Genomic DNA, 24,487 nt, shown 5'->3' on the forward strand with positions numbered 1-24,487 from the left:
CTGTTTTGTGTTGACATCTAAAGAAACAAAACCAGGAAGACTTCAAAAAGAAAGAAGCTGTCATGTTAGCTGGCACACATTTTAAGTGACCCTGCAGTCCAATTCCATGGATAAAACTAGCAACAACCAAAGGTACCCGCCAGGTGATGTGGTCACTACATCGCCGAGCTGGACCGAGGATAAAGAGATTTGTTATACAAATGTTGTTGCAGTTTCTCCTGACTGGCAGCAGAGGTCAATTAAGATTATAGATATCTCACAGTAATGCCCCTTTAAATCAGTCTGTGAAGTTATTATAAGAGGATGTTCGGCGACCATATTGAGCATTTTGAATTGGCCTTTGATGAATTCACGATCAGTGTGATGCTCAGTGATTACTTCTGAAGTCACACTTCTGTATAAAGCTAAGTATCGGTTAGGAGGGCAGATGGATGCACTGTATGTTCTGATCTGAAGGGGTGAATAAGTATTGACATCACATTTTATTCATACTAGGCACTCATAAAGTAAGACCTTCATAATCATCTGGAAATGTGGCTTTTGTGTACTTATTATTGCTGACTATTCCTCATTCTTTGACGCAGAAACGACAATTTCTGCTCAATTTAATGGCTGAAATTCTACGAAGTTGGTTTGACATACGGTGTTAAGATGCAATCTGCAATGAGCATGTAATAAATCATAATGAAATCTCAACAGAAAGGGGGGATGAAAAAGGAGAGTGGACACATTCAGATGATGCTACCGTTACAAAACTAAATGAAGACTGAAATGCTTTTTTAAGGACGGAGGTATTCAAGTTTCTTTTGTGATTGCAAAAAAGAGCAACAGGCGACACATCCAATCTCTCACTTTGAACGAACACGACAATCGAACGTGTCTTGGCCTCATGGTCTATGGCTGGTGAGAGAAAAAATGTTGAGACATGTCCATGTGAAAGCACACATACATACACACACACGCATACGCACACACTCTCGGCTCTAACACTGCTGAAACAAAGCTAAAAATCTGTACAATATTTAAATACTGTATTTACAGAAATAAACATACTTCATTGTTCGTCACACCTGGTTTCAACATATTCAAGTGGGCAAGTGACCTTCTGTCCACAGCATGTACTAATCAGAAGCCAAAAGAAATAAAGGCAACCATTAAGCGCATTTGATGCCTGTACTTGCTTTTCAGATTGAGCCTGCAGCACGTTTCACATTCCTGGATTCAGTTACAAGGAACTAACGTGTGGTTTTGTTGATCTGTCCTATTAATTAAAGATATAACACTTATCATAACATTATTGTCAGTCATTCTCCACAGCATGCCATCAGTTTTGAGACTGATTTTCTGTTTTCAAGGTAGGGTTAGAGTTTCATTTTTATGGTACCAAGTGAGATGCTTTAGTGCTTACAGTCCTGAAAAAGTCATTTGTAAAGGATGCCAAACAAATCCCTGTCCTTATTGGAGACTTATGGCTATATATTTTTCCAGTCCCCCAACTGTCTGCAAAGTTTGTTGCCATGAGTGCAACATAACCTGCTATTATATTATTAAATTTGCAGTCCCATCTTCATTCACAACTGGCGTGTTTTAAACCGCCATACAGCACTACTTATGTCATTTGTTATAGACAAGTTAAAACCAAAAGCTATGTGTATGTAACCCTGAAGCCTGAGCTCTGTGTGTTAACTAGCAATATCAATACTTTTGTATCAACAATGTATGAATGAGTCTTTTTTTTGGTTAGGTCTCACAGCACTAACCAGCCTGGTTAAGAGCAGCAGCAGGCAGCTGGCTTTGGCACAAGGGGCCAACATTTCCCACAGTTAACTCCTGCTCTTCGTCCATGGCCAATATGCTTTATATAGATATAAGAACGTGAGATGTGAGTTATTATGAACATGCTTAAAGTGGAAGAAAAGTGTGTGTAGCTGTACCCTTAAGCTTTGCCAAATTCTATTACACGTTTAGGCTTTGACCAAGGACCAATCACTCCTCTATCACTGATACCTGATAGAGTCTTCATAACGCAGCGGCACTGCCATTCTATGATTATATAACTAGAATATAATACTATTACGAATGATTTTGTGGAAAGTAGATAATCAATCTAAAATATAATGGTATGCTTTGGACAGTGGCGGCAGCTGTGTGAAGTTGTAACAGTCACTTTGTTAAAAGGGCTCAATCATGCAAAACCACCTGTAAGACCTGCAGAGCTGTAGTGAAGACTTTCATTCACACCGTCTAACATCCACGCTCAAACTGAGAGGGACTGAGCCTCGAGATTCAGAAACATTAACCACCTTCCAGTCAACATCCCCAGCATGTTGTGTGTGTATGTGTGAGTGCATGTGTGTTGTGTGTGTGTGTGTTTGTTTCCATTTCCATCGTTCCAACAATTTAGCAACATTAACTCTTTACTTCTCTTCTTAATGGCTCAGGAAGTCAATGCTAGCTTTGACGGTGCGTCCGGTGGACACATCCACGGCCATGGCCCGAATCTCTGTGTCACCAAACTGCATGAGCGTCTGGATCTCGCGGCGCGGCGCCGTGCTTTCTGTTCCGCTCACATCCAAGCGAAGTGTCCCACACTTCTTGACGCTGCTCTCGCTTATGAAGCCCACCTTCTCCTTCTCAGAGCAGTAGACGTGGATGACGATAACCTGCTGAGAGGGCTTGGCTGGTGTGTAGCTCCGCTTTACACTCTCACCCAGCGCCACGGACTGGTCAGCCGCGATGAAGGTGTCGAAGACATCGGTGCACCAACGCGTGCCGTCCTTCACGAGCAGCTTCTCCGGTGGGTGCTTGCCCTCCACGAATCGATTGAGGACTCCGACCCCGTATGTGAGGGGCGAGCGGCGCACTTTGATGACGCTGGGGTCCAGGCCGAACAGCACAGCGCCTTTCAGAATGGTGAGGCCGACATCATGGGGGATGATGATGCGGCTGCGGCCCTGCAGCATGTTCTGGACGGCTTGCTGCAGCAGGGGAGACTCAGCAAATCCTCCCACCAAGAACAGGAACTTGATGTCGCTGACCTCGGGCTTCTCAAACAGCTCAGCTAGAGGAGAAAAACAGAATCTCAGGATTGTATATGGCATCATTGTAATCATTGACCCTGAAACGTTTTTGTGTTTTTATAGTTAGTTTAGAAGGTATGTTGTCAAATACAAACTCAGTTAAGATAGAATGGCCATGGCTGGCACGAGGCATTTTTTAGATGGCTCATGAAAATGTTCAGAGCCCAAAAGTTTCAAGCTTTGATGATAATCACTGCAAATTATTACCTTTGTTGTTTATTTGAACACATCATTGTCAGCCACTTTATTCCAGTTTTGTGTAGTTACAGAGAGGTTGTAGTTTGCTAGTTTGTTTCGTAGTATTTGATGGTTTACTGAATCAAAAGCCTTTCGAAGGTCGAGTAAGTCAGACCAGATTCGGAAAAAAACATAGCTGCAGTAGCCTTTATGGGTGGAAAGGTAAGAGTCTGTAAAACCTCTGACCACAGCTGGATGTGGTGAGGTTTTTGTCCACCTTGTGACCTCATATTAAACAATCACTCATGCTCCAAATGTATGAGCTACATCAAGCGCAGCCCTCTAGGTCAAAGTTGAAGTACGAGGTTGGTCTGTAAACCGTGATGAATGTTAACAACAGATTCGGTAAAAACCCGTTTGATCATCACACATCATCTAATTTCTATATAGAATTAAAAGTATGAAAGTACTACTTTTTCTCCTTCATGTGGTGCAACACATTAAGTAACTTGAGCATGCTGATTATGTTAAACCTGCTATATGACGGATACACTCCTATTGAAAACAATGAGAGAGAGAATTCATTACATTTTAATTGGTATTCTCATTTCTGTTTGTGGATTTAAGGTGTGTAGTTAGTATTTTACAGATCGCCAAATTGACTTCTTACTCTTGGGCTTAATGAACTTTTAACCCAGAATGAATCCTAATAATATTTAGGTAAAAAAACATCTGGCACTCGAGACACACTGTAGACACAGTGGGAGTAAGCTTTCAGTCCTCTTTTGTTTAGTCTCAGAATGACTGTTCTGCTGATTTATTGATGGTACAATCCTACATGAGGCAAGTATGTGCTGCTCACTGTTGCTTTATGCAGACGCACTTCGATGTAGGTCATCAGTGTAGAGTTAGGACTCTGCTGGAGCTGCTAGGCTGTGAATGGTCGCACACATTGGACTGTGTTTGTTTGATAAACATAAATACCATATTCAACTGAAAACCAACTATAACTGGTTAAAGTGTAAAGTACACATTTAATTTGAAACCCGGGTTAGCCTCTGAATGACTTTTGTAGGAATTTATTTATTTTGAGTCACTGTCCTTATGAAGGAGAGCCGAACGGGACGATCCATGCTAAAGTAATGTGACCTACTTTCCCCCGGTTAAGGAAGCTATGAATTATGTAGGATGGCTGGTTTTAGGGAGAGACCAACCCTCTCCATTAAAACAGAAACACATTCTTCAGGATGATTTGAAACGTTACCAGGCTGAATCAAGATTGGTTGTATCTAGCAGACACACTGACTACAAGCTATGTCTTAAAAGTTGTGTGTTTTCTGTAGTTTTACAATGAGACAGAAAAACGACAGAATAAGTGTGTCCGTGTTGGTGTTTAGGTGTATAACTTAGGTGTAAAGCTTACTGAGATGTTGGATGATGTGGTCGATGGTGGGCTTGAAGAGGGAATTCATTGCGTCTGGATTCATCCTCAGCATCCCCTGAGACGACCATTTCACGAAGTCCACACTGCAGAGGAGAGAAATGTCAGTTAGCTGCAGTGCATTGATTTAAAATAAAATAACTTTATCTGTAATTATGTTTCAGAAAACATTTCAAATATCAATATGGAGCATATAAGTGTCTTGGGCTTGCAGTCAGTTGTATTCATCCTCTGAGGACCATTAAAGTTTTGTTCTATTTGGCAGTACCTAATGGCAATAAAAGGCAATCGCCGGTGCATACATCACAGATAACCAGACGTCTACGGTTGGCTCCCTTTGTTACGCTTGTAACTCTTGATTGTCCTCGGTGACGGCCTCTTTCCTTTTTAGACTGTTGCCCCATGTGACGCTACCTCTGTACCTCAGCTCAGTGTTAGCCTTGCTGAAGGTCCCAAAACAATGTTTCAGCCAGACTCATGAAAAAGCTGATCAAAATCATTGTCTTTCTTGTCTGAACATTACTGTTCTCTAGTGTTGCAGGGCTTTTTCTGTTATGAGAAAATGTGAAAAAACATCCACAAATGCAGCTTTTCCAAACTCCAACTGTTATATCATTTAAATTCACATAATATTCAGAGTGTAACTTCTCAGTTTAAGGCTGTCACATTGGCTGGGTAATATATATCTCCTGTGACTACTCATATCAGAAGTCATTATAAATATAACCCTATATTAACTTTCTATCAGTTATTCTTTTGTCTCCACAACCCTCTGAGGATAACATCTGGCTCCACTACGTCCAGCAGCTAACTGCTAACTATACCTGTCAGCTGTGCAGGTGCTGTGCAGGTGATGTGCAGTAAGTCAGAGCTTGTCGGGTAAAAAAAATACAACAATTTATCTGAAAGATGCTGAATTTTTTTTTAAGCTGTAACTGTAGTTCATCTCAACGTAGAACTGTCTTTAAATTACACAGAGCCCTTTGTTGTGGGTCGCTTTGTTTGTAGCTCTTTCATTCCCTCTTATTGTAAGGGTTTGATGAACTGGCCTCTTCTCCTCCAGGAACCAGCATATCTTCCACACACTGCGTGCAATGTATTGATTCACTTCTGTTTTTTTATCTGTGTGATTCCAGTGGGAGCACGTGCTCTGTGTGCACCACTGTCATAGATCTTTTTTGCGGGCTATGACCGTCAGTCGTGTCTCATGGGTCCTACAAGCACATCTCCCAGTGTCTGATAACGTCTGTCAGTGGAATGATTAATCCTGAAAAAATCCATATTTCCATCTGCTGTGATCCCATGTGTGTAATTCATGTACAGTATGAGCAAATGTAAGTGTGTAATGTGCTCATAAGTGTGTGTTGATGTCCGCCCCTTTCAAGGCTTTCCCGCGACACCAGACAGACTGAGTGCTTCCAGTTAGGCGTCAGAGGAGTCTGGGGGCCACTGAGGGCTTTGGTTTCAGCCATATAAACATCTTTAATGTCCCTCGCTGTGGGGTTATGAAAATCCACACAGACATGAGACAAGGCCATTAAAATCTAGACTCCATGACGGTCAAGAAGTCAATCGTTATATTGCTGAAATGGCTGGAAGTGAAAAGTTGTATCAGCTTTAATATCTTGTCTGTCTTACACTGAGTTCAGACACATGTACAAGCTTCCTTTCAGCTTTTATCCATTAAATACTGGCACCAGACATGTTAAACCAGGTTTAGACACAACATCTGTCACCAGTCTACCACCAGTAATGACCTTGAATAGGGCCAAAGCTCTTAATACTTTACACAGCTTTCTGGGTTTGTGTTTGGTCCCTGGTTTCCTGCATGCACTCACTTGCTTTTGCGCAGAGCGTGTTCCACACTGTGCCCCCTGAACTTCTTGTAGTAGTCGATGAAGGAAAAGGGCAGGTTGATATTGAGCGGGTTGGTTCTGTCGGGGGCGGCTGCCCTCTTTCGAGACTCAAACGCGATCATCAGGTCCACCCAGGCTGCCGGCCTCTTGATCTTAAATTGGTCGATAAAATCCTGGCCGAAGATCTTACACAGCAGCTTCTCAAATTCATAGTCAATCCCGATAGAGCCATAGGGACCGCCTGGGAATAGAGGGGACTGTGTTTATGAATCAAATATGAATAAGATGTAACCTCAGCTTCAGAAAGGAGAGAGGACAAGTTACCTGAGGCCTTGTAGAGCTCCTTTAGATGTCCCTCTGGAAGACGGATCTGATGGACAGTCAGGTCCACTGTTCCCCCGCCACAGTCCACCACCACATAACGGTCACCTGCACAGAGAAGAATCAAAAATGTTTATAAACCTGACACAAAGCCACTACTTTACTCTTTTTAGCCACATTCTCAAGGGAGATGGGATGTGACACTTCAGCTGCTTGAACCAGAGCACAGAGAGAGCCGCTGACCTACATCTCTGCAGCTCGGAGGTGAGGTGATGGAAGAAGAGAAGCTGGATGAGGTACAGAGCGGGACTTTGGCAACGACATGGTGGTGGACAGCAGCAGTCAGTTTAAACATCAAACAATTCACACATTGAAATACATCCAAAGTCACGTTTAAAATATTTCTTTATATCTACATGTCAAATGTTAGTGTTTACCACTACTGATCTTTCTAAAGGTACCAGACCGCTTAGTATTTGACTCAAACAATATGTAATATCAAGTCCAAGTGAAGTCACAGTTAGTTATCCAAATTGGTAAATAAATAAAAGTTTGCTTTGATGATGAACGTATTACTTTTGTTTGTTTTCTTGTCAAGGAAGAGGATGGGTGATTGGATAAACAACCCTTTAAGAAATGATTCCTTTCTCTCAGCTTCTGTGTGAGCAGTTACTGAACGTGTTAACAAAGTAAACTATGTCCAGCTAGTACCTAAGTCTAGTGAGAGTCCGTTTTACTTGCAGCTGAAGAGTCAGCACCAGCAAACTGATGTTGACAGCTGCAAGTAAACATGACATTGTTTCGGTGACTTTTTCCTCAAAGACCACAGGGCCTCAGATTTGCAGCAGATATGAAGGCTGTACTTTAAGTTTGTCTTGACGGGATCATTATTGTTAAATGTCCCAACAGGCTGTGAAACCATGACACTGACTCAAACTGTAGAATTTGTGTAACTGTTTCATGTTGAGGCACATGAGGCCCTAAGGAGTCCGGCCATACTTTGTGTTAGTTATGATAAAGTGGTTCTCTCCAAATGAGTTTCTGAGATGTGGGAATCAAGCAGTCACATGATCCGGAAGGTTGTAGATAAACAGCAGTTTATCCAGATCATGTCATCTATATGCGGGTGAAAGTGAAAGTGAGGGCACATAAAATGTCGCTGACCATTGAAAAGTTTCTGTGAGCAACAGTTTGTCTAAAGGTAAACAAAGCCTGTAAACTGTGATGGATGTATAGTTGAAAAGGAGTTTACATTGCCTTTTTCCCAGATCTCAGCAACTATGTTGGTGAGTAAAACGTTTTCATAACTGAGCCATGTTTTAATGAACTGTAGTTAAACTAAATAGAAGAAGTGGGAGATAAAGCAGTAACATGCATGGCCTCCGTACCATAGAAGTTAGTCTTGTACAACCAAAACAATTAACATGCAATCAAATAAAATCACACAAAAAACAATGAAAAAGAACACAAAATGTAATAAAATAAACACGTTATTTAAAAGTTCGATGTCTTGCTGCTATTATTACATTTTCTACACATCTCTTGATTGTAACACTTCCCCAAAAAAACCCAACATGCTCTACGTCTACAACCTAATATCTACATCTAGTTCCTAACATGATTAGAAGCAAAGGAAACAGCAAGAGCATCTAGCCTAGAGGTTCAGGCTGAGGAAACCAAAAACAGATTAAGAGTAAGAGAAGAGAAAGACTCTACCTTCTTCCAGCTCCGACCAAAGCTCCCCTATGACATTTTCCACCAAAAATGTGCGGCTCTGCCGGTTGCGCCGAACATGCTCCTTAGCTGCTTGTTAACAGAGAGAGAATGTTCTGGTGAGTGTGATGAAGGCGTGAAGCTCTGCTGGGTGAAGCTGTGCGGCTCATATATACAGGGGTGTGTGAGGCAAGCGGCAAGCTGAGGTGCACGTGTGTCCACACTGTGAGCAAGTGTCATTACTGTAGAACTCTGATCAAGGTTAGTCCATATAACATATAACAGCATCATTTACATTAGTAATAATTAGATCATTTGGCTTCAGTATTTACATGTTTATAGATACAGTCGAAGCTTCAAGGACTATCTGTTACAACTAGGGGTGTCACCATTCTCCAGATCCACAACTTGATCAAACAGAATTATCCAGAAGGCTAGTTTACAGGTACAACAGATGTTAAACTATGACGTTTTAAACAATACATATGTTGTAAGGCTAGTGGCATTAAGCAGAATATACGGCACATTCAAGATCTCAATTGTTGTTTTTACATCAGTTTGAAAGACACAGCCTCTTGCCTGGTTTAAGTCAGCTTTAACAAACCCACCAGCCAACAGTTGGTGAAACTGGGGTCAGTTGCGGTATGTGTGTGGATGCATGTAAACAGGAATGGGAGCGGCATCTTTATTTTAATTAGGCATGTAAACGACATAGCAGGAATTTAGTTTTTTAAGGAATGAGGAGAGCGGATGTACAGGTGGGGCTGGAAAACAACATACTAACCCAACTGTAGATCAGAAATAGTGACACTCCTAGTCACAACAGGGTGACCAGTCTTGTTGCTCACAGTGAGAACATGCAGTTAAAGTGACGGGTTTAAAACGTGAAATAGGACATAATCTCCATCAGGACAGTGGACATTGAGTTTTTTTTTTTTTTTTATCAAACCTTAATTGAATCCTGTAAATCTGATTTACATCATACATTAAATATCAAAATATTAAAGAATTAAAGAAAACCATGCGAAGAAGGCAGCATGACAAGTCTGTCCAGCAGGTTCATAATTATACAAGCATGCCCCATAAATGGGAAGGTCAGTGGTTACAGGTTATTGCCTTAAGTTTAACAAGTAAACGTTTATATGAACATATCTTGTATTTAAAAAAACAACAACATTGTGTTAGCTTTTTAACATCTGTGTGCTACTACTGCTACAGGCTGAGTATCCTGCAGCACAGTGAGGCCGTGTGACCTGAGGTTGACTGGCTGATAGCAGGAAGACCTGGCAGAAGTTAATGTCAGAGGGACATTTCCTCCCACACGGAGGAAACAATACAGAGAAGGAAAGACAACTGTCCTGCTCTCATTAGCCTCGCAGAGGGCATGAGAGAGGTCTGCAGTGAACACTACGTCAGCCTCACATTTAAAAAATCAATAAAAAATGAGTCACTATAAACTGAATTTCTATGTAAAGTGTTATAAGGCAGGGAATGATTGTCTAATTAGAGACATTAAATGGCATGTAATATTTTCTGTGTAACACATTATGTAGAGGTTGCATTAGTGTGTATGCCCATGTTAAAAGGAAACAGCAGCAGGGCTTTCAAAGTTGACTGTTCCCATTGTGTTCTTGACACCAAGAGAATTTGGTGTTGTACATATTCTGCAGTCTAAATGACTAAATGGTCTTATAGATTAGATATATGCAAGCAAGTACTATGTATGTTAAAAAGCAGGGGGTTGCAATGAGGCCATCCACATGTAGGAGTCTAGTAAGACAAAACTTTTCTACTTGACGAGAATTAATATGTTCACTCCTCTTCTGGTAACCATGGGAGTCAAAGACAGAAAACTTTTCTTCAACTTAATGTTTCTGTCAGCTTCCCAGTGTGGCCAGATGTACAGTATCTATCGTATTTGTATTCCCTATCGATAGTTGTGCCCTCTGTACGATATATGATCAATAACGCCAAAAAAAGGCAGAATGTACAATAATTCTGCCCTTTCAAAAAAACCCACAATAACATTTCAGTGATGCATCTGTCACTCATTGCATCTCTGTGTGAGTGTGGCTTGCAAGCAGCTTCCCTGAATGTGTGAGGACTTATTAGATATGGTGCTTTTGTTTTGAAGGGTAATAACGGAAGGAATGATTGTATAATAGGCTGCAACCGACTCTGTTATGTGAAGCATACTGTTACCGTCGGGACCTCTGTGTTGTTACATTAATATGTTGCACAGGGCATAGTTTTGCAATTCAGTGTGGTATTTCTCGTTTTGTTTCATATGTACTGTGCGTATGTTTCATATTAAAGCTGCAGTACGATATTGCTGTATTTCAGTCTGGCAACACTGCAGCTTACACACAATGTTTTCAGTTATGGACATTAGCATCCAACATTTAACTCTTGATTTTCTCCAGTTTGTCAAGTATTGTGACCTAGGTCACTTTTATAGAAAATATGTCCCTCAAAATTAATTACCGCTTGCTGTTTACATGAATAACTCAATTATAGGCTCCACGCCTCAAGCTGAACATCTTCTAATCAGTTTGCAGCTAAAACAGCTCATTACAGAGTCTGCAACGTACGCTAATTATATGGCATGCGTCTTTAAAAGACATCCGCTGCCTGAAGCTGGAGATGAATAATAATCATAAAAAAGTGTTTGCTTTCATCGTATGCCTTTAAGCAAAACTAGTAAAATAGCAGACTGGTCTACATGTGATACCTTCACCTGTTTGCTGTGTCAGAGGTCAATTAATTGGCTTATAATATTTTATGTCAATCTGGCCTGTAGTCATAGAGAAGTCTTGGTCCGAACCAAAGTGCAGCTTGGACAGACAGACCAGCTAGCTGACAACACAAATATTAAAAAGCATATTGATCAGAACAATATTTTCAGTCCTTATTTATGTAATAAGACTTCTTAGACTTTCTGTATCCCCTTTTTTTTCTGCCCTGTGAACTAACTAATTTAGTTTTACTCTAACTCTGCTTTAGAAAATGATATTAACAGGAAATATATAAAGATAAACTTCACTAAATTTGCTGAGTAAGTTATTATGGACCACAAAAAGACATGCAAACATAACCACAGTTAAAAAGTCACATCAAAGCAATGAAGACATCACACAACACAAATAGTCAAAGGGAAAAGAGCAAAGAGATCTGAAGATGTCCACAGTAGATGTCTGACATACGAGACTACAAGATAAGGTGAAGGGGCAGGAAGTCAGAGATGTAACCAGGTGTCTAGCATAAAAGACCTTGTAAACATAAATGACTGTTTAATGACACATTTAAAGACAGTAGATGGATGCCAGGAAGGGTCAGTTGATCCATGCGAAGGAATGAAATATTGGCTGTGTCCAAGTCATTCACTGCTACGTTATTTTGTAGTGCTGTTTAGAGAGCATGATTGTAGCTTTATAATTGACTAAAAGTATCCCACAGTGCATCCTTAAAGTCGTTTACAACTGATGGTCACAAACTATATAACATATACCATCATGCATTGCACTATAAGAAAAAACAAACAGTAATGACAAAGAAAAACGTAGTGTCTGAAAGCAATTGTGTTGCAGATGAGCTCACTCCATAGTGCTCTACATAGTGAGCAGGGAGAAGTAAATGAGTGAATGATTACGGACACAACCATTGTGATGTGGTTTTGTGAGGGTGACAAATAAAGGTGACTGGCTTGTGTAAAAGGACGGGGAGGTGGGTGTTTGCTGCTGCTGCTTCACTTTGTGGTAAGAACAGCTGTTAGTCTGCGTTCAGCTTTAAGGTTAGTATATCTTTGTGTTTTTTGCAATTGTCAAAATGTTTTTTTAATCACAGGACAAATCAGGACCAGAAACAAAGCAATATGATTTACGTTTCTGTGTTTACCATTCCTTTCAACTTATACTGTACAAACTCTCCTGTTGGTATACATCATTTAAAAAAATATACTTTTATAAATGTCTTAAGCAATGTTGCATTGTTATATGTATATTACTGTAACCAGTTTAATATCTGCACACTTCTATAATTCTAATGTCTTAAGGTTAATAGGTAATTTCCTTCCTTGTGAGCTGTCAACTGATGAAACGGACATACACTGATTTTGTTATAACCCCCAATTTCCTCCCAATTCCCTTCTAATGACATCAATGGCGAACTTAGAGGAAATTTGGGAACCATAATATAACCAGAGACATGAATAATTTATCACTGAACTTCCCATTTTAAATCAAGTTATACTTTTTTGGGGGGTAGAGTCTCACACAAGAAGCAAAAGCAAGTGTATATGTGATGGTCGGACAGAAATAAAGAGTGATTGTGTCTGTGAGTCTTCATGCACTTTTGTCTGGATTAAAAAAGAAAGCATGTTTACCATGACCTGGAGAAACTATGGAGGAAACAACATTCAACAGGAGAAAAAGCAGTATGTTACAATGTCAGAACTAATGCATTCTTAAAATGTATTAAACCTAAATGGGTGTGTATGGTTGCTGATCAGTGAAGTATGGGCTAATAGGTGATGAATATTGTAGATAAGCATCATCATGGTATTAGAACAATCAGCACCACTTGGTGTCAGAGTTGGTGGTACATACCTTGGGTCATTCCACTCCCCACATTTTCAGTGGGACTGATGCCATTCTGGGTGGTCCTGGTACCCAGGTCCACCATCTGGTGGAGACGGAGCTTGCGGCAATAGATTGATGCTGCCTCAGGTTCTAAGGCGATGATCAGCTGCTCTGGGCTTTCACGGGGCACCAGACCAGACTACACAAGAGTAAAATACAGACAGGAAAATAACCATTAAACCTTTATCATGAACTGCTGTTGTTTTCAAAGTCTTTCTTGACAGATTAAAGGGGCGGGTGGGATTATCAGTCATAGTCCTCAACTGGTTCTGATCATATCTTGAAGGCAGAGGTTATGTTGTTTCTACTAAAAAAAAATCTAAGTAGATCAGCAGTACATGGGGACAAGGGCGTAGAACAAAATTCTGTATCTAGGCATTCTCTATGGACCCCGAACCACACCCCAGGCCACTCATTGTAGTATCTTATATGTCTTTCTCATATGGGAGCCCTGTGTACTTTTCCCTCCCAGCTTGACACCCTTGCATGTGGAGTCCCCCACGGTTCAATTCTTGGGCCACTTTTATTCAACTTGTACATGCTCCTTCTGGGTCAAGTCATACAAGACTATAATGTTTCGTTTTAATCAATCTATCAATATTTAGAGCCACAAAATTTCCTTTAAATAAACACATATTAGACACATCCTTGTATTTGATTGCAATGACAAAATAATTCAAGTTATCGCTCAACTTGACAAAGACAAAAAATCCTAAGTGTTTTGATTGTCTCAGATCTGAGCTTCAGCCGCCACATCGAGCACTAATTAACTCAGCATTGTATCATCTCAAACAAATTGCAAGAATGAGAGCTTTCATTTCCAGAAAAGATTTAGAGAAACACATTAATGAATTAATTTCCAGCATTGTGGACCGCCGTAACTGTTTCTTGGCTTGTTTTCCCAAAAAATATGACCAAACAACTCCTGCTTATTTCAGACCACTGCTGCTAGAGCTGCCAAAGAAGAGAGAGAACTGAGTCTATTACTCCTGTTCTTAAATCTTTACACTGGCTTCCAGTTACTTATACATTAGATTTTAAAGTGCTGTTGCTAGTTTGTAAATTCATCAATAATCTCTAACCAAAATTCATTTCTGATCTCTTTGAAAGTTATATAAACCAAGTAGGAACTTTAGATCTTTAAGAAGCAGTCAGCTGGTAGCACCTCAGGTCAGAACCAAACAGGGTAAAGCTGCTTTTAACCACAATGCTGGAACCAACCTTCTGTTTGTATTAAATGCACCCAAACCAGGGACACTTTCTAACTTAAAACTCTGTTGTTCTTCTTTGCCTTTCATAAGCAACTTTATTTTATCATAATTTATTTTATTGTTTTGATATAGTGTTTTTTTTCACTCCTTGTTGTTTTTAAAGGTCAGATACTTTTCTTTTCCATTTCTTTGTTTATGTGAAGCAGTCTGAAATGTGCTATACAAGTAATATAGCCTTGCTTTGGCTTGTAATGGTAAATAAATTGTTCACAATGGTGTAGCTGTCTTTGTCTGGAGTTGTTTATGCTTAGGAATCTGTTTCTTCTGCTACCAAAACAATTGGCTGTTCTTCTTGTCCATATTTTGACTTAAAACTGTGGTCACCAGTTTACTTCTTGATTGTGATATTGTTGTTTGGGACATAACAAATTCTTTGTTGTGCGATATGAGAAGTAATGCAGTGTGAACACCACAGTGGGACTTCCATGCTGAGTCTGCTGTCCACTAGCTGTTACATCTATTTGTATATTTATTGCAAACTGCTCTACAATTAAATCAAAATGAAAAGTTAAAATGTCAAAAAAAGGATGCAGAGTTTGCCTGCCTGAGATCTCCAGAACCCCCACAAAAGCCCAGTCACCTTGAATGACAGGTTGAGATTTTGAAACCATAAGGTGGGACCTGCTGGAGCATCCTGGATATAGCGATCAGGCTTTTGGAGAGTTAGACCACTAAGACCACTAAAGTAGGCAGGAGCCCACCTGCCACAGTGTTTTTTATAAGAGAAGTTTGGAAGAGATAAAAGGATGGGCGACCTTTTCTAAACTTGAAAAATGAAAAGAGTTACTGAACCTTGGATAAATGTCTCATTTAGATTAAGCAGGACTGCATCACTGAAGTTACCCGAGCATCAAAAGAGCATCAAACCTTCTGAGGCTGAGAGCTCTTTTTTGACTGCAGGAAATGTCTGGAGACCCAGCTATTAATTTCCGCATGGAAGGACATTTTAATCTGAAAATGTGCAGTATATTGTTGCATGTCACCTGTGTATCGATGAAAATTAATAATATGTCCAAGCATGATGCTGGTGTAGTATTATGTATATATTAAACAAGAGTGTACCCAAAATGGACCCCTGAGGGACCCCACAAAAGCAAGGAGCACATGAGTAGGCTGACCAATAGTGACCACACTTTACCCATAAAAAAGAATTAGCTCTAACATAAGACAGCTAACCTTGTTAGGGCATTTTCAATGACACGTGCAACAGTTTGCCTGGCTCTGTGGCCCATGCTTGAGCTATAAATGACTGTGGAACTATGTTAAGTTTTACACGAAGCCAGCTCATGCTCCGCAGCAGCAGCTTAAGTCCTACGCTTCTGTCTACACTGGATGCAGTCAGGCACTGAACTGACTGTAGGTCACCCACATTTTGGCAGCGCTAACACACATAGCTACCTGCTTGAAGCGTAAAAATACACTTAAGGGTTGTGATGTAACGCATATAGAACAAGTGAAACAGGAGCAGTACACCAGACGAATGAAAAATACTTCTGAAATGTTGTAAGTGTGCCACTTGTTAAGGCTTTGGATGGAGACACATTATATTATCTACCAACATGTTTGTTAATTTCACTCATTTAAAAACTCATATAAAGTATTCATATCATCCTAGTAACCTATTAATTTATCTTTAAGTATCCAGAATGATTTGCTGAAATGTGTCATGAAGTTCACAGACCTTTGCAAAACATTAGCTTTGATATAAAGCAATTTTCTGAATAATATCTGCTGGTGAATAAATTATTCTTGGTGTTAGGATTTGATCAAAAGAGAAAAGGGGTTAACGAAGTGCAAGAGAGAGGGCTGTGTGTTCTGTAATGGCCCGAGATGAGCTAATAGATGATGTGATCAGAGGAGGAGGAGGAGGAGGAGGAGTGGTTACTGGTTTCCTCCCTCCCCTCTGTCCTCCATGAACAGCCAATCAAACGATCCACTCTGCCTGATGCTGAGTCACTGCAGATGCCCAGCTCTCCCTCTGCTCACTTTCTCTCCACCTCATCCCTCCATCCCTGCCCCCAGCCCTACTGCAGATAACAGCTCTGTTTCTGCCCTCATCTACATTCCCCCCTCCTCTCCTCCTTTCCTCTTTTAGCACACCAAAAGGGATGTGATCAGAACAAAAGGATGATATCATTGGGGAAGACAGCAGGGAAACAGGAATCTGAAATCAATTTGAAAGGAAAAGTTGAACTCAAAGGAAGAATGCCACAGACTCTGCAGTTCACCTCAGCTCTATGCAGCTTTTTAGTGTTGTTTAACCCACACTACCTGCCAGACACCAAACAGCAGGCTCACGCTGACAAAGTTAGCAAATATAGCTAACTTTGTGGAGCATTAAGCTGCTCTTTTTTTCTCAGGGATTTGTGAAAACCAAAAACACAGCTGTAAACAGGAAACTGTTTGCTAGCACAGTAGACACTTCAAACACCAAGGTCAAATGCCAGCAGTAAAGATGCACTTTATATCTGTAATGTTTTCCATAGAAGAGAGACAGGAAGGACCGCTATAACCACATTTGAAGATATTCCCTCAAGTCTTTCCTGAGATATTATTTACAATCTCGGAACCCATCAGCTAATAGTCTGACGATGATTAAGCCTCTGGGGACAACGGTGAACATGTCGGGCGTGTCCGGTTCAGCCATAGTAAGCAATAAGGACTTCCAGATAAGACTTCCTTATCTGTGCGCTGCATTGTTTACAGTCCAGTTAGCAACTGTGTGCTCACATCAAAAGTGAAGCGAATTTCGGCCCCTCTTTATATGTCAGCAAAATAAAAATGGCGTCATTTCTTGGTTCATCAAATCCCCTGGAGAAACGCCCATTCATCTGTTTCTAGTGAGTCTCCGTTTCACTGTGAGAAGTAAGTTACACAAAGGCTTCACTCCGGCTAACTGCTGCCGTATGAACCTGAAAAAGAAACCGATTTTTCATGCCTTTGCTGGAATTTTAACATCATGATGCAGATTTGTAAAATGCATAAATGAAGCTTTGTCAGGTCTGTCCTCAGGAGGAGAAGAAAACTATTATAATGCTTGTTTGTTGAACGGAGGTCAGACCGATCATTTCTGATGCATTTGAGGAAGTCGGGAAATCTAAACGCTGAACTGCTGTCATGACACTGCGTCAATTTGTCTCAAGTAGAATTTCAGATCTAGAACGGATTGTTAGCTGAACTTGCTGCAGATGTCTGTTTGCAGAGATTAATAAGAAGCTTAATCATCGTCAGATAGCTGCTGAAGGGGGCCGGGATGTCATTAAGGTGCATTACGTCCCGCCTGCTTTTGCTCTCCACACGGACTGTTCTTCCTGCATAGGCCGCAGCCTGCTGATACGTGATCGGTCAATATTACTGGGACTACAAGCGTACTACAAACGGAAACCAGAAGATTTGCCGTCTCGGAAATCCACGTCCCTGTAAAGAGAGATTACAGGGAAGGTGACCTTGTGTGAAATTGTGGGGTTGTGGCTGAAAAACACAAAACCTTTACCTGTCCTGGATTTAAAATGCATCCAAATCAGGTGTTTATTGTTTCCTTCGAAGGCATTGGTATTTCTGCTTTTGGTCTCTTGACCAAATGTAAAAGAGGTCAGGCAATGAGTTAAATTTGCAGGACAATTTAAGTCGATGTTAAATTGTCTGCTTGGTTTTCCATCAAGCCATTTGTGGTTGAGTTAATAAATGATGCATTCACATGTCTGAAACACAGTGCAGGGGTTAAAGTGATAATCTCGAAGATTTTCATGTAAATAAATGTCTGTTAAGTCACTATCTATCGCCGAATGAGGTAACACAGTGGTGATTGAGACTATGGCCCACTGATGAAAGCCTTTGCATTTGCAGTATTACAGACTGGGTGTCTGTGGCGACTTTCACGGAAAAAATCACAAGCGGCGCCCAGTTAGTGACGCGTTTTCCATCAGCCAGCAGTGGTTGGTCTGCCAGAGAGGGTAGGCGGAGCTAAGCGGCTGCTTTTCCGGTCTCTGTAAGTGTTGCAATAAACAGTAATCTAGTATGCCTGAACAAACAAAGAAAAGATCGATGACTACAGATACAACTTCAAAAATAAGTGAGAAAAAAACAAACTTGTTGTGACTTGAATTTCCCGGTGAGAAACAAAAAGTGTTTAGGCTTATCAAGATTTAAGTAATTTATTACAATTGAATGTGCGAGTAACAAGTATAAGCCAACATATAACATAACAGGTTACCACCCAGCTGGACAGGGACAGAGCTCACTTCTCCAGAGGATGAGAGAGATCCAACAACTTTTCTTAACTCAGGGTGAGTCTTTTATACATACAATGGAAATGCAAACTCATGGTCTCTTGGCAAGTGGACCAGACAGACACACAAATGCTATTTACATACGGCTGCCTTGTCCCTGTTCCTCCTTTTTTTTGTCCCTGTTTGTTTAGCCAGTTCATATGCAGACATCTGTATTGATCGGGACTTTTAGACTTGTTTTTCCTATATGCAAACAGCATGCAGTGCTGACAGAGAATTATTCTAGGTTATACAACAGTTTCAGGGTTCAGGAAAATTAATTTTCTATCACACTTGACGCTCAGATGAAGACAAACAGGGTAAAAAGGAAAGCGACCAACCAACTTAAGTAGCAAGATTCAGACAACAATGCTACTTGAATCTAAGTCATGCTCCTGGATGACATTTTCATGTAGGTAAGACCCTCTATCCCTTCCCTCTAAAGATTCACAGCACTGGCGCACACGCACACACACACATGTGCTGACCCCTCTTCCCCCACACATCACAGCTGTCCCCTGTCTCTCCTCTCTCCTCCTCCAGCCTCTTTCCTCACTGCAGACAGCCACACCCAGGTGGCCACACACACTTACAGTCTGAGGAGACTCACACACGCATGTTCATAAATCTCCTGCTTGTGAGGAGACTCCATTGAAATGAAAGCGAGTTCTTCTGTTCTCTGTGTGTTGTGTCTCTACATTGATGAGTGTGTGACTTGTGTCCTCTACCACAGTGTGGAGGTCATTGTATGTGTGTGTGTGCTAGTCACGTTTCACTGACTCTTAATCACTGTGGGGCGCTGCAGCAGCTTTGAGCATGCACATGAGATTGTTTTCACACCAAATCCAATGTAGGAATTTAATTCAGTTAATTTCCTGAAAACAAGAGACAAAGGAAGTCGTCTGCTCTGTGAAATGCATGCATGAAGGAACCTAGATATAAATACTACTATGAAATATGATCCTGCCAGGGCCACTGTCTACTGGCACCCTATCTTTGGTGCTGTGAAACATTGCTGCATCTGTATTGTCTTTCCACTGGAGACTCGTCTTCTCATATGGGATACTATGCTAATGTGTGATGTCAGGCTGCTCCTGTCTTGTGCAACGGGCAGTGCAACACGCCTCTTCCTCTCTGCAGTGTGCTTCTGCGACTCGAATAAACTGTTGCTAATTTTAGTTCCAGTTGAAGCCTGAAAGTAAAAGTGTACAAAGCTTCTCAGCCTACCTTATAGGCAGCTTCCCTCATGAACTGCTTTGCCGGCATTTTCCAGATGGCAGGAACAGTGATGACCCATCTCACATCGTTGTTGTCGAAGTCGCCGCCTGTCTGATCACTAAGCTCCTGCAGGAGGAGAAGTCAAACACAAGCTGGGTCAGGTGTATGCCTTATATCTTTCTTTTACTACTCATCCCCTTAAATAAGTTACACGTTCCACGAGATATATGGGTGATGACGGAGGTGTTTTACCTTTAGTGCTTGCTCCTTAAAGAAGGCCAATGCATATGCAAAGATATCCAGAGCTTTCACTCGCTTCCCATTGGCTGCGTGCAGGTCTGTGTCGATGGACAGATTCTGATTGAAGGAGAAGATGGTAAAGTTAGAGGCATATGAAGAACGTAAAAGTCAGACACTGCAGAAGAAAACACTTCCTCATGTGAAGATGGGATATCCAGCATCAAGATGTTGTGAAGATTTTGCTCTGTTAGTCGTCAGTTAAATATTGGATCCAACGCTAAAATCGAAATAGTGTATCTCAACAGCCGGCAGACAGACGGCCATAAAATATTCATGGTCATCAGAGGATGATTCCTAATGGCTTTGTCAACCCACTGACCTTTCGTCTAGCCTCATCATCAAACTGAAGCGAACGTCTGATGTTATTCTACTTTTCTTGAAACATTAACAAATTCCTTTTGTGTAACGTCCAATCATGTGTTGTGTTTTACCTCCACTCTCTTTGGTTCTCAGCCCCAAGTTCACAATGAAGACAACTTTCAAAAACAGCTCGCTTATATTTGGTTTCTTTTAGGGATGCTACGATTCTTCCATTTCCATGATTCAATATGATTTTTCGATTTTAAGGTCTCAGCTCTCTTCTATTATCTCTTCTATTTCTACAGCCCTCACAGCTATGTCATGGAATAAATGTACATGCACACTGAATTTAATTCTGAACATGACAATATTCTGAATTTCATTAGTCTTTATTCTTCAGTTTATTTATAAATGGACAGTGAATACTGTGAATATTATAGTGAATATGCCAATATTAGACAGAAAATCAAGTAATAAGCAAACAAAAAAAACCCATAATGTAATAAAAACTTAATCATCATCAATTCCATCATTATGATCATTTTTAAAAATGGTGACACCGCTAGCTAGCTTCTTTTTATTTTTTAAGGCAAGCTAGTCACTGTGGTATGAATCCCAAAACCCTCAAGAAACCTCAATTCTTTCATGTCCATTTCTATAATGACTGCACAGAAATGGTAAATGAACATGGCAGCATCTGAGGCTGAGAGTCTTTAGATGAACTGTGAGGTCATTCTCCAGTTAAATAATGGATATGTAGTGATTCTCCACGATGTTTACTCTTGTCAGGGTGGAGCAGCACATAAAACATCATCACTTCTTCTTTTCAAAAAACGTGTTGGTATAATTATTACCATAATACAATGTTCTGACCACAAGAAAAATAAAGCACCAGTATAAACAGGCTAACATACTGCTTTGATATTGCTAACAAGTCTGATGAAAACAGCAGAGCAGACACTGCGGGTGCTAACAGCATCTTCCACACCACGTCCTGCAGAGAGTTATAGGCAGTGAAGGACCCTGAGCCAACAACCACGGGCAAAAATGCCTCCCACATGGCAGGAAACAGAGAGAGTCAGCAGTGTGCTGCAGTATCAGCTCAGGCTCACACAGCAGCAATACAATACAAAACAGCAAGGTGAGTGATGAGGATGCAGCGCTGCACTGCTGCTTGTTATGCTTGAAGAAGAGTCCTCTGCAGAACTGCTCTGCATGTATTTACTGTGTGCCTGTGTGTGTGTGTGTGTGTGTGTGTTTGCATCCTTACTGCGGTGGTGTGCAGCTTCATTTTGAACTTTTCCAGGTAGAGCCAGTGTTTGGACTCGCTGGGGTCCAGGTCGTGGTAGAAGTCACGAGCAGCGTAGCCAAAACTGTGGAACTTCCTGTCTGGAGTCAGCAGGATCGTGGTCGGAGTCTTCTGATTGGACACGCCAGGGTCCCCGCCTTCCCAACGCCTAAGAGGAGACGAGTAAAGTTTCAATACATGTGCCATAACATCTGTGTTTTTTGCTTTTCCCTTAACTGCATATAAACAGATGCTCTGCATAAATTAGATTAAAATATGAACCAAAATAGCGAGAGCATAACTTACAGACCCCCCAGGTTTTACAGATATTAGGGACATAAAGCATTGAAGAAATGACATCACAATAAGCAAACATACAAATGTAGGCACTGTATTGTGAAGAATTTCTTCTCAGTTATATATCAAACAGCCTTTACTCTCTATTTTGTTATCACACACTTACAATACTGTCCTTAAGTATTATGCTTTTTGACCTATGACCCTTTAGCTTAGCTCGTACAGATTAGATGGATGTGAAGCTTTTACAAGAACTGAAATCACAATGAGCAAAATGTAATCTTTCATTTGAGCTTCACTCTTTTGGGACTTTCCATCATTTGCACCTGCAGCAATGTGTCTATTACAAGCTCTCTGCATAGTTATAAATCATTTCACTTCAAGCCTTTTGTAAGATGAAATCAGTAACTAAGTGATGTCAGAAAAACCATACGACCTTTATCTTCCAGGCTAATTGAGGCTAATCCCACAGTATTCCTGGACAAATAGAGGTCAGCTATTATGAGTGCGTTTCTGTTCCTTGGGAGAAGTGCATGATGGGATTATGGAGGTCATCTCACACAGAGCAGCTAATGTGAAAACTAATTTTGGAAATCTGGGAAAAACTGGATGGAACAACTTTATGTATTTTTCAGGCATGGTGGGATCGATTACATCTTTATCAAAAATAACGTTAATGCCGCTGTAATCATGACTGATGTGTTCTTTGCTGTGCTGTGGGATAACTGTAACTTTTTGCATAATTTTAGCTATAGATCAGTTTCCCATACAGATTAGATCACTTATGCATAAAGTGTTAGTTTAATGGTATTAGCTTAACTTTGTATAACAACAGGAGGAGTCATAACGACAGCAATAAAACCCCATAAACTTAGTTAAACAGCAAAATCTAGCTAAAGTTAGCTAACAATAGTCATCTAGTCATTAAAACTAAACCCATCCCAGTTTAAGATTATGTCTCTTTTCAAAAAGTGTTATAGTCTTGCATCAATGAATGTGATTATCTGAACTCTGCGTATGAACCTTGCTTAAAATATCAGATTTTGTCCATTTGATAAACTGTTTATGGCCCATATGCATTTGTCAAAGGAACATGAGAGGGATGATCAATTCCAAAATGCAAACTTAACCACACTTTTAAAGTTGGTGACAAGTTCCCTCAATTTTAAGCTGGAGATACTCGGCAGTGTGTGAGCTCTGCACTGTGTGAAAATAACCCATTAAAACTCCCATTACCTCCATCTTTGATACCTGACTAACAAGCAAAGTGGACAAAAGACCCCATATGAGTTCAATCGCTTCAAGTTAACAGAACATTCTCACTTCTCTAATGCGACCAACGGCAACTCACTGTGTCTACATACAACATATAATACACTTCCCTGCAGATGATTGACGGTGCCAGAGTAATAAATAGATGCAATAAGCTAACTTTGTTGCATCAGAAACTTCATGCATCAAAGTCTTTCAGGTAGGGCAGCAAGACTGAGGCCGCACAACGTGTGTATTAATCTGTGGCTGAAAATAGTCCCAAACAAATGCACTATTTCCCCTCGTTTGAGTGACATTATCAGCTTTTGCAGGAAATTAATTAACCTTTTTATGTGATTTTCAAATAAGCTTCTGCATGTTACAGAAAGCATAGTAAAGTTTGATGTACTGTGAGATTCACGGTCTGTTCATGGGATTAGTTGAGAAACACAAGAATTTAAAATGAAGGCAGCACAGCAAGCCCGGCTACCTGCCTGAACAGTCTGCACCAACTCTCTGCTGCATGCTGTGCTATTAATAATGCATGTATTGTACTGTGAGGAGGCCAGCTGAGGCAGGAAACATTTCTCAAATAACGTATTCCTTTAAAACACTACTTGGAAGATGCATCTCTGTGAGGGAGGAGAAAGACTTCCATCTCTAAAAATCTGTCAGCACCTCGAACTGTTTGTCCGTATTCACACTGTTGTTACTCCAGCAACTGGTTCCTGCTGCATTTGTTTCCCTCACAACAAGTGAGGACAGCTGATGAATGCTAATGTTGGGTCTATAGGGCGAGGAATGTCTCGTACCGGCACACCAGACACTCCCTGCCCCTCTGATACAGCTTTTCAAGAATTCCCTGCTAGAAACTGAAAACCCTCTCCCTGAAACAACACGGGCAGCCTGAGTCCAGCCTTTGTTTGTGTAAGGATTTCAGCAGAGGACGGTCTCACCCAAACTAAATAATCAGTGGGATCTGGAGCTGTTTTCACTGCAAATCTAGTAGTAATGAGTACAAAATATCTGCTTCCATTTTATCTGACGGTTAGAGCTAATGATGTGTGTC

At 40.7% G+C, this 24,487-nt stretch overlaps 1 protein-coding gene across 1 annotated transcript in view; it reads right to left on the minus strand.

Moving 5' to 3' along the window:
• Positions 1 to 2,230: 2,230 nt before the first annotated feature.
• The window catches only part of hspa12a (heat shock protein 12A), a 49,669-nt gene continuing 27,412 nt past the window's right edge, over positions 2,231 to 24,487 (minus strand). Inside the window, exons 4-12 of the mRNA XM_069658680.1 lie at positions 21,853 to 22,039; positions 20,235 to 20,339; positions 19,992 to 20,108; positions 13,193 to 13,364; positions 8,592 to 8,678; positions 6,879 to 6,983; positions 6,537 to 6,795; positions 4,681 to 4,784; positions 2,231 to 3,061 (exon numbers count right to left, since the gene is read on the minus strand). Coding sequence (XP_069514781.1) covers positions 2,430 to 3,061; positions 4,681 to 4,784; positions 6,537 to 6,795; positions 6,879 to 6,983; positions 8,592 to 8,678; positions 13,193 to 13,364; positions 19,992 to 20,108; positions 20,235 to 20,339; positions 21,853 to 22,039 — 1,768 coding nt within the window. The 3' untranslated portion in view covers positions 2,231 to 2,429. The remainder of the gene's footprint in view (positions 3,062 to 4,680; positions 4,785 to 6,536; positions 6,796 to 6,878; positions 6,984 to 8,591; positions 8,679 to 13,192; positions 13,365 to 19,991; positions 20,109 to 20,234; positions 20,340 to 21,852; positions 22,040 to 24,487) is intronic.

This window comes from Semicossyphus pulcher, unplaced genomic scaffold (genome assembly GCF_022749685.1).
Source record: "Semicossyphus pulcher isolate SPU_LCO1_2020_fin unplaced genomic scaffold, fSemPul1.0.p SCAF_12, whole genome shotgun sequence".
NCBI classification, from domain to species: domain Eukaryota; kingdom Metazoa; phylum Chordata; class Actinopteri; order Labriformes; family Labridae; genus Semicossyphus; species Semicossyphus pulcher.